Source organism: Uloborus diversus, chromosome 8 (assembly GCF_026930045.1).
Source record: "Uloborus diversus isolate 005 chromosome 8, Udiv.v.3.1, whole genome shotgun sequence".
Classification (NCBI taxonomy): Eukaryota; Metazoa; Arthropoda; class Arachnida; order Araneae; family Uloboridae; genus Uloborus; species Uloborus diversus.
The window spans coordinates 147763766-147779192 of NC_072738.1; the positions used below are offsets into that span (position 1 = coordinate 147763766).

General features: G+C 32.3%; 1 protein-coding gene across 1 annotated transcript in view; it reads right to left on the minus strand.

The window, feature by feature from the left end:
- Window positions 1-15427, minus strand: part of LOC129228672 (nephrin-like) — a 50688-nt gene that overhangs the window by 7840 nt on the left and 27421 nt on the right. The window contains exons 12-17 of the mRNA XM_054863356.1: window positions 14907-14965; window positions 13481-13736; window positions 10571-10822; window positions 7457-7756; window positions 5599-5901; window positions 1816-2103 (exon numbers count right to left, since the gene is read on the minus strand). Coding sequence (XP_054719331.1) covers window positions 1816-2103; window positions 5599-5901; window positions 7457-7756; window positions 10571-10822; window positions 13481-13736; window positions 14907-14965 — 1458 coding nt within the window. The remainder of the gene's footprint in view (window positions 1-1815; window positions 2104-5598; window positions 5902-7456; window positions 7757-10570; window positions 10823-13480; window positions 13737-14906; window positions 14966-15427) is intronic.

Sequence of the window (15427 nt, forward strand, 5' to 3'; positions counted from 1 at the left end):
ACTTAAGGAAAAACAAGCCAAATTTGGTGGTGGCGGAATTTTTCACTGCCGATTTTATGCAATAGTTTTTTCTATCATTGCTACAAGACTTCATTTTAAGTTAATCAAAATTAAAGCACCACAAATTGCTAAAACTGTTGCCAACAGGTAAGATGAAATTTGCTGAATAATCGTTGATAGTTTAATAACTGTTTCTGAACAAAAGTACAAGTTTTACTTCTCAAATAAATTATTTGGCTTTTGTCAGCATTTTAAAAAAATCCACAATTGAGGCAGTGAGAAGCAAAGGGATGTAAGTGGCAAATTTTAAAATTTGGAGATAATCAGTACACATGGTAGGTGAATCTCTCCTCTGCCTTGGGACAAGAGATGGTACTAGTAGCCCTGGTAGTTGCTGCTATACAAATACAAAAGTGACAACCAGCAACAGGCTCTGGGCCCAGCTAGGCTGGTCCTAGTCAATTTACAATCCCCAGTGAAGATCAATGGCCCTCTTAAAACTGTCTACTCCTTTGCTCATTACCACCTCTTCCGCGGTAAGCTGTTCCAAGGTTCCACTACCCTGCTAAAATAATAATTTTTCCAAACATCCATGTTAGCCTGAGATTTAAATAGCTTAAAGCAATGACCCCTTGTCCTGTTTTCAGTGCTAAACTTCAGCCCCGTAACATCTTTCATTTTAATAAATTTAGACAACTGAATCATGTCCCCTCGGTCTCTTCTTTGCTCAAGACTGTACATTTTTAGCCTTCTAAGCCTGGAATCGTAGTCTAAATGAGAAAGTCCATTTATTAGCCTTGTAGCCCACCTTTGAACCTTTTCCAATACATTAATATCTTTTTTAAGATAGAGAGACCAAAACTGAACAGCATACTCCAAATGAGGTCTTACCAAACTTCTATATAACAGCAGAAGAACTTCTTTAATGCATGATTAATGCATTCTCAACAGCATGATTTAGAAAAAAAATTCAATGAAAGCTTACCTAGGATGCTATCTTTATACACGTTTTACTCAGAACTTGAAAATGTCCACTTACATCCCTTTGCTTCTCACTGCCTTAATTGTTTGATTAAAATTTATTTTGGTGATCTTATCATTAATTTAACCTAATGACTGCAAAGTTTCTATGCAGGTAACAATCCTTAGATGCATTTAAAGTTACTGCTTGTTGATAATTTTTGAGCATTCTACCCGATAAAGGGGTGCTCTGAACTGGGAAAATCTTGAATTCACGAATGAAATCCAAATTTTAAAAAATGATAAAGTGCGAGCATTCACACATACTCATCTAATGAAAAGAGATGTCATCATTAAAAAATTGAAACATCGTAATACTTTCACGAAATTTGGCACATTGTCAAAATATACAAAATATGTCCATGTTGACAAGATTAGTAAAGACCATTAACCTTCAATTTTTTTCATGACCTTGAAAAAAATAGAGCCAATAAACAAACAACTCAGCGATACAGGAGGTTACTCAGTAGTTTACAATACATTATCATTAATAATAGGTTAAAAAAGGAGGGGGGGGGGGGAACTATGAAAAAAGTCATAAAACCTGAAATATCATAGCTAAAATGGCAAAAGTGTTTGAAAAATGTACTCCCTCCCCTCCCAAAAAAAAGGAATTAAAAAAAATTCTTTAACATAAAAAAATGAGAAATTATTTTAAATTGCCTCAAAAAGTTAATTTCTTTTTCTTGACTATTTTCTTCCAAACAAACATTATTTTAAAGAGGATTTTACTATGTTTATTAGAGGATTTTACATACAGATAAACATATGCAAATGAAAGTATTTACCGTTTACCTATTGTTCTGATTTTCACTTTATCAGTAGTGTAAGGGCTAAGTCCTTTGGCATTAATAGATAATATCGCAAGTTCATATTCAACACCAGATTTCAAACCAGTTATCCATACTGAATTAGTTGCAGGAGGAAATACATCTACATAAGTATACGAGAGATCAATTGATGATTTGTAACGAATGCGATGAGTCTGATTGTATCCACCACTAAAACCAGGCACCCAGGAAGTTAAAATAGAATCTTGGGAGGCATTAATAGCTTTGAAGACAATTGGAGGATCAGGAGCACCTAAAAATCAAATAACAATTTTGATAACTGTTGCATACATAATATAGAAACGAAAATTGTAAAGTATAAACTTTATTCCGATTTCACACCAAGAGGATAAAAACTTTTAGAATGTAAAGCAGTGATTCTCAACCTGTGGGTAATTAAACACAAAGGTGTAAAGACAAGTATAAGGATTGTATCATTGTTTTGTCACAAAACAAAATTATTAACAAATCATAGTGTATCAAATCTAACTACCTGATTGGTAGTTAGTGATTTGCTTCTCTACATAGAATAAAATAAGTCTCCAAAAAGCGTCTGTGTGTTTGAACGCACAAAAATCGAGAACTACCCCGCCAATTTCGCTGAAATTTTCAGTTTCTTTCTTTTAGCCCCGGAAAGGTTTGCAGACCAGTTGGAAAAAAAATTGATGGGTAGTTCTTTTTTTATTCCAATTTAGGCCCAGTTTTCACATAATTTCCAAATATAAGGGTGAAAGATTACCTGCACATAATAAGGGGTCACAGTACCTTTCAAACATTTTTTTTAAAGTTAAGTAAATTTTATATTTTTTTGAAACCATAATATGCATACTTATTTTGTAATCAATAATTTATTTTCAAAATTTAAAAATATTGCCTACTATTTTTAAAAATTCAAAAATTGAGGAAAATTTTATTTTTTAAAAATCCCTAAGGCTTTTTTATTTTTGCACTAATTTAAAAAAAGTTTTTTGCTAAACGATGACTATAATCATCTCTAAAAATCTGTGCATTCATTTGCTTATGAGTTTATTAGAAAATTTTCTGTGATTCATTATGTAAAAAATCAAAGTTTTTCTTTTAAAAAATTGGTTTTTAAAGGTTTAACGTGCTCTAAATATTTCAGTAATTTATAAAATGCTTATCCAATGCACAGTTTTGTCAAATATGTTATCCCAATTGCAAAAAGTATTACTTTAAAGCTGTATCTTTAATAGAAAAAAATCCCTAGGGATTCTGACGACATGAAAACACAAAAAAAACCATCATCGAGAAAAAGCAATTTAAAGCTTTTCTTTTGCATAAGAACACATAGCGAGCATGGCCTAAAACTACTCATAACTTTTTAAATATTTGAACTAAAGCAATGAAACTTTTCCCCTGTATTCAGATTAGCTTTTAGTTTTGAAATAAGCAATAAAATTTTTTTTGATCATTTCATCATTTTTGGGATACTGTAACCCCTTAATGTTGCACATCGTTGGAAAGGGAAGAATTTTCCGTGTTGTAAGCAATTTGTTTCAATGCACTAACTTAATTGTGGCGAGAGTTATTTGCGTTTTTGACTCGAATTTTTTTAGGCTTAGCTGAAATTTAGCCACTACTTTCTTCATTAAATCTATCAATAAAAAGTGAAGGAATTGTCCCACAGTTTTCTTTTTGACACCATTGGAAAAATTGATATTTTTTACTCCAGATCAATCTTGACCTTTTGTCGAAAAACTAAGCTTCTATCTCAAAAGGAAAAAAAGTTACAAGCCTTTTTAAATCAAGTTAAAAAAAATCTCATTTTCATTCAAATTGTTAACCATTTTCTTTTTTTGCATTTTAATTTCTTAACCTTATTCTATTTTGTATTTCCATCGTTATGCTTTTTAAATCCATCTTTCTCGATTTAATTTCTTAAAAGTATTTTAATATCTGTCATCATTGTTTGGGCATGATATTTTTTTATTTATTTATTTAAGCCTGATTGTTGAATATACTTCACTTGACACGATTTTTATTTTCAAGGTGAACCGGACAAAGCCGGGCAACGCACAGCTAGTTAAAAAATAAAACATTAGAAGGAAATTTTAATTTCTAGGTAATGATTTTGGAGCTCGACTTACAATGTACACAGAGCGAAACTGCATAAAACATTGAACAAAACAAAGTTTTTAAGCTAAGCAATAACAACTGTCTCATTGACTTCTTCTTGATTTTATAGTAATTTGTTTAAAAAATATGCTTTTGTTGTCTCAGTGGGTAAAGTTTGTTAAAAGTATTACTTTTTTTGTAATTAAAAAAAAATGCACCAACTGATTTACTTTTTCGACTAAACGTTTTGGGGGGTATTGGTGGAAAAATGACCCACGTTGTGGGTATTAGCATTAAAAAGATTGAGTACTGCTTTCATAAAGGATAGACCAGGCAGATCAAATAAAGCAAAAAGAGACATATTTTAAAAAGAATACTTGATAAATGTTTTATTTCCTAGCCCATCAATACTATTGAAAAAAAAATCAATAATGGTTAAATGATACATTATTTATCACTATTTATAGTTTTTTTTCCCGAAGAAAGAAATAGTTCAGACTTTCTCAAGAATCTTCAACGTATGTTAAGCTATTTCCGCTATCGGGCAAAAGGGTTTCAATTCATTCGTCATCTTGGACAACCATTATACTGACGTGCTAAGCGCAAAAGTCGCATCTACACACTTTTTATCAAAATGGAGTTCATGAGGTGGTTCTTCGCAACGTATTTTACCTATATACTATGTTTTATGGTCATTCGAGAATGGGGAAATATTTTTAAAAAATTTTTTTGAAAATGTGGAATCAGAATCAATTACATGGAGGAGTAAAACTTTAAATAGCAGTTTCTCATTTTGAGCTCAGTTGCAGATACAACTTTTGTGCTTAGCACAGCAGTATAGTGTACAAAATAAAGCTAAGGATGAAAAATAAGTTAAGATAAGATAAAAAAAAAAGTAAGCATTTGAATACTTTAAAAAAAAACTAAATATTCAAGGACAGAAAAACACATTTTTATGGGAGAAAGAGAAGTTCATCTGATTGTTAACTATTAATTAGAATTTACAATACTTCTTAATGTAAGTGTAAATACAGTGGAAACTTCATATATCGACTTCCACATATCAAAATTTTCTATATATCGAATTTCCAGTAAATTTCCATGTTCATTACATAGAAAAATTGTTTCTACATATCGAAAAAATTTCTGCATATCGAAATTTTTTTTTGAGACATTCGTTGATTTTTTTTCTACTTTGGAAGAATGAAGAGGTATGTAGGCTCAAAAATGTCATTTCTGGTAAATTTAGTATTTCCGCAAGCAGAAATCGGAAAGCCGTACTGAAACTTACAGAAAACTTTCACTCAAAAACATGAAACGACATTATAGTTGTTTTCTTAGAAACAATGCAGTGCTCAGTAAATGTTTCACATTTAATTTTATGTTATTAACTTTCATTTAATCTGATGCTGGTATAAATTAGAAATTGGGTTTTATACACGAAACTTAGCTCTAATTTTAATGTTTCAGGAGATATTTATGATAAACTAAGATTATTTCTATAAATCGAAATTTCTATGTATCTAATTTGTTTTCGGCAATTTGCTACTTCGATATATGGAGGTCCCACTGTACTTATTTTTTTTCCTCGCTTTAGTGTTTTTTTTTTTTTTTCATTTTTCTTAGTTATGCATTTTTTACTAGAACTTATACTGAAATAAGAATGGCTTACTGTCAGGAAGTAAAGTTATTTCTGCAGTATCAAAACCCAGTTCGTTTCTTGCTATGCACTTGTATTCTCCAAAATCTTTCACTGTCACATTGTCAATGGATAACGTTCCTTCCCAAGTATAATAACCTAACTGTGTAACATTATTTCTCACGCGAGCATTTCCTTGTGCAATATTAACACCTTCATACGACCATGAAAAATTTACATTAGGAATTCCATCAGCTCTGCAGTAAACAATGGCTGTAGTTTGTCTGTCACTGTACACTGTGTTGTATTTTTCCAAGTCTTTAATAATTGGTTCATCTAGAAATAAAAGTACTCTTAGATAAACACTATCAAAATAATAATAATTTAACATTCAACTCAAAAACAATCACTAGTATCCAAATAAATATGAAAGTTAATTTTGTTATAATTAAACTTCAGAGATTGAAAAAACCCTTAAATACCTTACATCTACAATCAAAATACAAATATACTCATAAAAGCCTGTACCATAAACTTTTAAAGAAATTGAATACATTGTCAACATTTAAAATACTAAAAAATTAAAAGCCTATAATGCTGATTTTTGAAAGCAAAAACAGAAATTCATATATTGCAGATAAAAATCGAATGTGTAAAAATATTTTTAACTGGGTTGTAGTGCAGTTGGGGGCTTTGCTCGCCCTTTATCCACAATGCTTGCGTTCGAAGAACCTCACCGGTCGACCGCTGAGTAACCGGTTGCTAATTGCAGCGTTCTTCAGAGCTACCGGTTAACTGGTTGCTTCAGATCTCGTTCTATGAGCCTCACCGGTTGATCTACCAGTCAACCGCAACTTAAGCTGGTTGATTGGTTGAGGGAGCCATGTGACATTTTTGACCTATTATAAGTAATTTTCACCTGCGTGTTATTTGTCTACGCATGTAGGCGCAAGTAACCGGTGATCAACCGAAAGCGTTCGATGAAGCATTGATTCGTGAACAACCGGTTAGTAACCGCTGATGTCATTGCTGTCACCTGATTAACCAACCGGTCACTACCGGCCATGCTCGTCGAACGTAAGCTTTGGTTCGTTATAAAAATTCACTGAACTCATCTCATTTCTCAATTACTCAATCTCATTTTAGGAATGTTTATTTACATATAAACACTAATCTACTGTACAATTTACTATATACAAGCATAAAACGCAACATCAACAGATCAACCTACTGGTCAGAGCCAGCTCACAACACCGCTGCTCTGTATTGGACCTTCGCAGTCTCTCTCAAAATATCCCTTCGCTCCTCCGCACCCAAGCACCTGGCTAAAGTAACCATGAGACCAGAAGAGAGGGGTCGAGATATATTCTGTTGGGGCTGCCGGACACTAGATGGGTAATGCTAATTTCTAGCAATAATCTTAAAAAGAAACCATTTTTAGCTTATTGAAAATACATCCAACTCAAGAGCGCCCATATAGGGGGGCAAGGGGGGCTCGAGCCCTCCTTAGAAACTAGAGCTTTCTTGCTTTGTGTACTTTTTTCTTTGCGAAAATGTAAAAACATTTCTTCTTCAGCCATTAATGAATAAGTTATTAAAAATGTCAAATTTTAATGACTCTAATCTGTCCTGAAATCAGTTTCCACAGGGAAAATATCCAGCTAAACCACGGGGAAAATATTTGAGCCTCCCCCTTGCAATTTTGCATATGGGCGCCAACGATCCAACTATATTTGATTCGCTTTCTGTTTAAAAACAAGTTTACGTAATTATACCGTTGTGGTCCTGAACCTATTGCAGTGGTGACGGAAATTAACAGGAACAGAAACAAAAGCATGAAACAAATTATTTTAAAGGAGAATAATATGAAATTTTAAAAAGTTATACATACGCTTAATGAGAAGAATAATTTTCCACTTGTCACCAGACCCAATACCATTATCTATAGCACACTGAAATTCTCCTGAGATATCTCGTGTTACATTCTTTACCAAAAGAACAGACTTTCCACCATTTTTTGAAATGATTTGAGTTTGCTCTTCAAAATTAAAACCCTCTCTCTGCCACTTGATTGCATTTTCAGGTAAAGGATAGCCATCTGCATAACATTCTAACCGTACATTCAAACCAGAATCCGCAATAACGACTTTTTCTTCAAATTCCAAGTCATCTCTAAGTATTCTGGCAGGAACTGAAAAGTAAATAATAAATTTAATGACATTTGGGTCAGCAATTCATATATCGCCCATTTGGAAGAAGAGTGCAACAACACGAAGAAATGAAATTTTACAGGAGAAGCGTTTGAAGTTGAATTCTTCAGGCAATTAGCAAGGACGGATAGAAGGGAGGGGGGATGGGGACGATTGCTCCTCCTTTGAGAAACCCTGCAAAAGGTAATTTTTTGGAATTCGAAGCTCTAAAACGCAAGTCTAGGTCCATTTTGGATGACGTTAAAAAAAGGAATGGCGTTCAAGTCTCCCTCCCGGAAACTTTTCGGAAATGAAGTTTCAAAACGGCAATTTTAGACAATCTTTGTGGATGTTAAGAGAAGGCGTTTAGAGGTCTTCACCTGGACATTTCACGAAATTTTAGTCTTAAAGACGTGAGCGGACATCTCAGGTAGCGTTTAGGAAGAAATGCGTTCAGCAACTTTCCTCCGGTAATTTCTCAGAACTGAAATCTCAAAAAGCACAGTTTTAGACGACCTTCGATGGTGTTGGGTGAGGGAATTTCGAAACATTTCTGCGGAATTATTACGAAATTGAAGTTTAAAAACGCAATTTTTGCAATCTTAACCTTTCTACAAAAAAATTCAAAGAAATTTGAGGAACCCTTGGCAAAATCTCTATATTTTAGTTGTTTCAAAGAAAAATGCTGTCGCACCCCCCCCCCCAAACATATGTAATCCGATAGGTAGTAAAAGGTAAGTTAAAAATCAATCGCCCCCTCCTTGAAGCATTTCTGGATCCGTCCTCGGCAATTAGCATGAAGAAAAGTAAGTTTGCTGTGCTCTCCAGTGGTTAATATTAAAACAAAAAATCTGTCATTATTTTCCAAAGAAGATAAAGTCATTTGAAGCTCTTTAAGCAAAAAAAAAAGAAAATTAAAAATTTTATATTGTGGCATTCTTCTTCCAAACAAGCGATATATTTTATTTATTAATATTTTCAATCAATGGAACAAACTTTAACCTGGGAGAACTCGCATTGGGTCTCTCAAGCCTGGTCATCACAAAACTCGGCTGCCAAAAATCACCCTTTCAACGGAAATGAATGAGGTCCACAGTAGCTGCATTCAAGGTGACCTACATACTGACCACATGCTTTTCAGGAATGTACATTCCCCCTTTTCCCCAGAAAATTCCGGTTTGGGCCTCAGAGGCCCGGAGCGAGCGCTCACGCTTTTCATTTCAGATTGTGAATGTAAAGGAAGAGGTTGTGAAATGCATCGCTATTTAAGCTACAAAGATGAAATGAAGAGGTTGAGACCTTGTTAGTTGAGGTTTCAACTGATGAGAACTCCCTCAATGAAGATGATGAAGAAGAAGTTGACACAGAACAGTACAGCGATCATCAGTCATGATCAGAAGATTAAGATTCATGTATCATAAAACTTTCTTAAACTTTACCTTTTAAAACACATTTTAGAGGCTGTTTATCTATTTATAATTCAGGGTTGAAAACACAATTTTTTTTCTATTTTGCAAACTCAATTTACTGAAATAACTACTCCGGGCCTATCGAGCACCATCCGAGCTTTCGTGTGACGAAAAGTACCGCAAGTTCTCCCGGGTTATGGAACAAAAAATTAAGATCCCTACATAAGTGGTGACAGTACCAGGGGCAGTGGCAGAAATGTACTATTTTCAGGGCAGGATTTTCAAAAAAATTCAAGATAATTTTGAAAACTTTTAGGGGAAAACTAAAGCTCCACATTATCAGGAAGTATACACAAGGTTAACTCAATTTTGCACATGAAAATAAAAACCAGGGTAGCTTTTTCAAGTACTTTACAGAAAAATATGAAATTTTAAGAAAACTAGTATACAACAAATTTTAAAAGGTGCAAAAGTAATTTAATAAATAAAAACCGAAAAAGGTTAGAATTTCTTCCTGCAGGTAAGTTTAATAGGTGGTTAAACATCAAAAATAATAAATGAATATGATGTTTTGTGATTTTGTCAAAGAGAGTCAAAAGATGTCTTATTTCGAAACGCAGATTGTAAAGCAGAATTTCAGAAGCTTAGGGACAACTCAAGCCTGCACACTCACATACAAATACAGTAAACTCTGGGTTATCCGCGAGTGGATTATCAGCAGGGCGGAATTTCCGCGAGTCAATCAACAATTAAGAACAAGTATTTTCGCAGTAAAAAAAAAACAAATACCAAAGGCTTTTTTTAATCGAAAAAATTTAAATTTAAACTCAGTTGTTTGTTTTACTTATTTGTTTATTTTTTGAGCTTTCTTCTTCGACATACACTTGTTCTTTATTGATGTCAAGTTCAATTGTGCAAAAATACAAAAATGCTTACTGTACTGCAAAAATTTTCACTGTTTAAAGAAAGCATTATGATGTAATATAGCTATGTTTTTGAGGAAGGATAATTTTTATCTTATTTGTTCCTCATTTTAGCCTTTTTGTGATTTATCCACACTTTTATTATCCGTGGCACTTGTGCCACCCAATTCCGCGGATAATCAGGAATTTACTATAAATGTATGTCCTTAAAATTAATCGAATGCATCTAGTTTTTTTTTTTTTAATTCAAATAAAATCATCATCACAATTTAAAAACATTGGGTACTAAAAACTTAAATGTGAAAAATATTAGATATACGTTTCAGAGTTATAGGAGCCCCTTCATCAATGCAAAAAAGTTGAGAGCTTGAACATATAAGTAATGCCAGTAAAACCATCTGGCCCCTAGTAACCCCAAAATGTGAGTTAAAAGTATGCTTAAATTAAAGCTAAAAGTGATTAACATTTAAAAAAAAATACCTACACAAAACTTTCAGAATCACTTCTAAGGAGGAATTTCCAATTTCGTTTGTAGCTATACAAGTATACTTTCCAGTCAAAGTTCGATCAGCTGAGGTGATATTGATCACTGGTCCCTCCCAAATGATTTCACTTTCTTTCAGCCATCGATAGCTGATGTTTTTTGGGTTTGCTTTGGCTGTTACATCAATAACAGTACTTTCATTTTGTTTGACATCAAAAACTTTTGAGTTAGCAATTTTAAACACTGGTTTATCTGAAAAAAAATACAGAATTTTTTATTGTGAACTTTTAGTTAACATATAAAACAGCCAAAAAATAATAAAAATATTATGAAAAAGATAAAACTTTTATTGCATTGTAAAGCAAAATGTGAAAAAAATTCTTCTAGACACTCATACAAAGCATTTAAAACTGAAAGAAAAAGATTGATACAATGATATCAGCACTACAGTGCTGATGTCATTACATCAGTCCTTTGTGTGAAACATATAATTCTTAAGCAATTAAATTTTCAGTTTTTTTGGCAAAATGGCCAGAATTCAACCAATTAGAAAAAATTCCTGACTGTTCCCAGGTTACCAATCAAGTGGATACCCTGTATAGTGGAACTTAGTTTATCCAGGTTTCTGGATAATGCAGATAAAATTCAAAGTTTTTTTTTAATTTTTTTATTGGAAGCTGACACAGATATGTTTTAAACTAATGATAGCAAGAACATAACTATAAGTAGGTCAAATATTCTCTTTTTATTTTGACTTATTTATATATATATATATATATATATATATATATATATATATATATATATATATATGTATAACAGAGAATACATATGTATGTTCCCCATACAAATCTACAGTTTACGGGGGATCTCGGCCAAACTTGGCGGGGAAGTTCTTGGGAACTCAAAAAAGAATGTAGGGGTTTTTAAATGCTAAAAAAGAACTGAACCGTTTGAATTTTAATTTTAGGAACCAAAAATGACATTAAATGGCTCTTTCTACACAAAATAATTATCCAATTGGTTCAATTTTAGTCTCATTCGAAAGTCCGAAAAAATACTCCTCTAAAAGATTTTTTTTCCTCTTCAAATAAAATCAACAAGTCCCTAAAATCACCAAAAGAAAAGTTATAAACATTTTTAAGTTCGGGAAAATGAACTTTGAATTAGAAATTTATCGTCTGCCAAGAGCTCAGTTTTAATTAGTGTGAATAAAATAATTGAAAAGAAAGATCTGTTGCTATTTTTTTCTCGACTGTGAACAAATAAAATTCGTACTTTTGTTTTGAGGCTTTTCCTGTTAATCGGAGGAATTAAAAGTTTTCCTTTATAGTTATTTTTCTGCGATCCGTCAGAAAAATGTTACAGGTTTTTTTTCTGTTCAAGCCTGATAGTTGAACACACGTTACTTGACATAAATTTCATTTTGGAGGTACACCGTGCAAAGCACGAGCAATAAAACTAGTTAATAATAAAATGCCTGTGTGGCTATGCTTTATTTGAACATTACTCCTGTTTCAAGCAAAAGAAAACAGTAGATGCATTCTTGGTTAAGAAATGATGTGAAAAATAATTTTTATATTTTTTAATGCCTCGAAAATAGTTCTAAGTAATTTTGTTACAAAAAAATTTATTTATCGTAAGAAACAATAAGCCTGCCCATTTAAGGATTTGTTTTGCTTATTACCCATGTAACACAAAGGTACATATCATCCGTATTTTCGAATTGAAGAAGTCTTTGCATATTTGCCGCTTTTGAAAGAAAAACAAATACTACATTTCACATTAGAAAACAAAAGAAAAAACAGTAAATTGTACACCAAAAGTATTCATTAAATTTAAAGTTTTGATTTTATTTTCAAAAGAAACTTCTATCACAAGAAGATTAATAAAGCCAAAAGAAGTATTGAAAATGAATTCTACACATGTAAAAGATACTGATGAAGGGCTTTGAATTTTTGTATTTCTTTTTATTTTCAGTGTCCTGCAAACTGAACAAAAATGGACCTGCATATATATATATAACACACAATGGGAAGATAAAATTCTTTTGAAAAATGGCAGTTTATTTTACAGTACTAAAAAACAGCAAGAAAAATCTAACAAAATTTAAAACCTAAAAAGGGTTACAAAAAGCATCTCTACACAAAGCAAACTTTGAAAAATATTCAGCAGACTAAAAGATACAATCAATTACATATGAGTATAATTAAGCCCTTAATAACCAAAACAAAGCAGTAAATTTAAATTTAAAAGTCTCATTGATACCTATCATAACAAAGCTGCTCAATTATAAATACTACAGTATTAAAAAAAAAAAAAAATGCTGCCAATATTATGTCGTCAGTAAACCCATTTTCATTATGAATTATTGCCATCATGATTAAGCAGCAAATTGTGTTTTGTCAAGATTTTATTTTCTCACCTTTTCAAATTCATCGATTATTTTTATCAGTTCCATTATTTAACACTTCAAAATTACGGTTTGTCGTTTTTGATTGCACTCCATCTCTTGAACAGGGGCATGCAAAGAAATTTTGGGGCCTGTCACAAATGTCTTTTACGGGCCCCCTCCACATGGCTTACCCCTATGTCTCTAATTATATTTCATCTTTGTTTTAAAAATCTTGAGCTCAAGCTAACAGGTGTCCCTCCCCCCCCCCCCCCATGCTCGCCCGTGCTCTTGAGGGTTAGTAGCAAATCAAATTATTTTAGCCGAATTACTTTTAAAAGTGGAAGAAAATCTCTTAATCGGAAGACGCTCTAAAAAAAGCGGAATGCTTCCTCAAAAAACTAGCAAACTCGGCAGATATGTCTTTGGTGCCAGTTTGTCTGAATAAACAAGTTTATACCATGTTTGAACTTTTGAGACTTGAGCTACGTAGCATAAAAGCAAATATTATAACTTACAGAAAACTCTTAAAATATGTGCATCATGCACACTTTGCTGAATAGCTTCATTCAAAGCTTGACATGTGACAGTTGCACCATCATCATCAGCAGTGACATTCATCAAAAATGTCACTTTAGTAGAAAATCCTCCATTTTCTGCTCCAGCACTTACAACAAGTGTTGTGGGATTTAACTGAATGTTACTGTCTTGATCTTTCCACCATGTAATATTTGCAGCAGGATTGCTGCTACTTGATTCACACGTTAGACGAATCTGAAAATTTAAGCAAGAAACCACAGATCAGTTATTCAAGGTGTCTATAAAGTCTTTGACTGATAAAAGAAAATTAAAAAAAAAAAAACTATTTTAGCATCATACATAATTTTTTTCTTTTTCCTTATCTCCCAACAAGACAGCCCCCCCCCCCCCTGGAAATGAAGCAGAATACTACTTAAACAGTTTCTTGAATAATTTTTGTTCTAAGTTTGTAGTAAGTTCAGCAAAAGGACAGAAGTAAAAAGCATCATTCTGCGCTTTAAGCTGTTTGATAAATACTACACATATCAAAATGAGGGTTTTGAGCATTTCTGAGAGCATGTTGTCTTATAGAACAAGTTTAGACCATCAGTCAAATGCATTCATTGATACTTCCTATAACAATCTTAACAACTTCTTTGCAACTCATAGTCATGTCATGAGTGTAGTTAAGGAATGCTGATTACAAAGAGGGATGGGAAATGCAAATAGCAAAACAAAAGTCAAAGCAATTCAATCAAAAATTTTCATTTTTAAAACTTGCACAATATTTTAATATCCTTATTCTTGTGCACCACACACATACAGTGTGAACACAAATGGTGGACACAATTTAAAAAAATCATGTTGCCAAAAATACTGCACATGCAACAATAAGTGATGATTGAATGTAAAGAGAAATATACCAAGGTTTGTTTTTTTTTTTTTTTTTTTTTCAGTTATAAATGTGTTTAGCATGTGAGCCTTTTGTTACATGACAAACATCCAACCTGCAATCAAGCTTGATCTATGCACCATGTGTTTCTTTTAACAATGTTATGTCAAAGACACTGTATATCAGCTCCTGATGATAAAAACAATACAAAAACTTCAAGAACACTTTTTTGCAACATTACAAACCAGTGACAGTGTAATATTCAAAAGTGTGTGTAGCAAACTGAGTTACAGATTAGGCAATGTCATGTAATTAAAGGCTCCAACACTGAACATTTATAATTGAATATTTTGACTTTTTTTTTTACACATTTGCATAACTGAACTTCATTGGAAAAAAAACTTGGAAAAGTTTTCCTTAAGTTCATGTAACACTTGTAGCAACATGTGCAGCAGTTTCGAAAATATGAAGTTTTGAAATCGGATCCTTCATTTTTATCATTCTGTATATTCTTTATATAAACTATTTCATACCTCAGAGCCAGCTTTAGGTTTCTTTGGCTTCACTTTAATATTCAGTGAAGTTGGAGGAACTAAAGAGAAAAAAAAATGGCATTTTTAACATAAAATGCACACATAAGAATGAAACATTTAAATACACTTTGAATTTACACCAATAATGTTAAATTATTTAGAGCATCACTACACATGAAATCATATTTTGCAAAAAAAAAAAAAAAAAACTAGAACATTACTACTTGCAAAACATCTAACAAATAAATTTCTTTCATTTCTCCTCTAAGAAAACAGTATATTTCTACCAGAAAAGTATGCATTCTTACTTTCTTACAATGTGAAATAAAAGAATGTATTTAAAAACTATATCCATTACTTAAGAAATAATAATAAAAATGTACTTTATCATGGTATTTCTCAGTTATGGGCAGAATACATTTTCTTAATAGGTAAATTAACAAGCACCACCGACTTAAAATTAATCACATATACAACCTCTGACAAAGTTCAATGAATGAAGTCAGAACAGCCAAACTAGC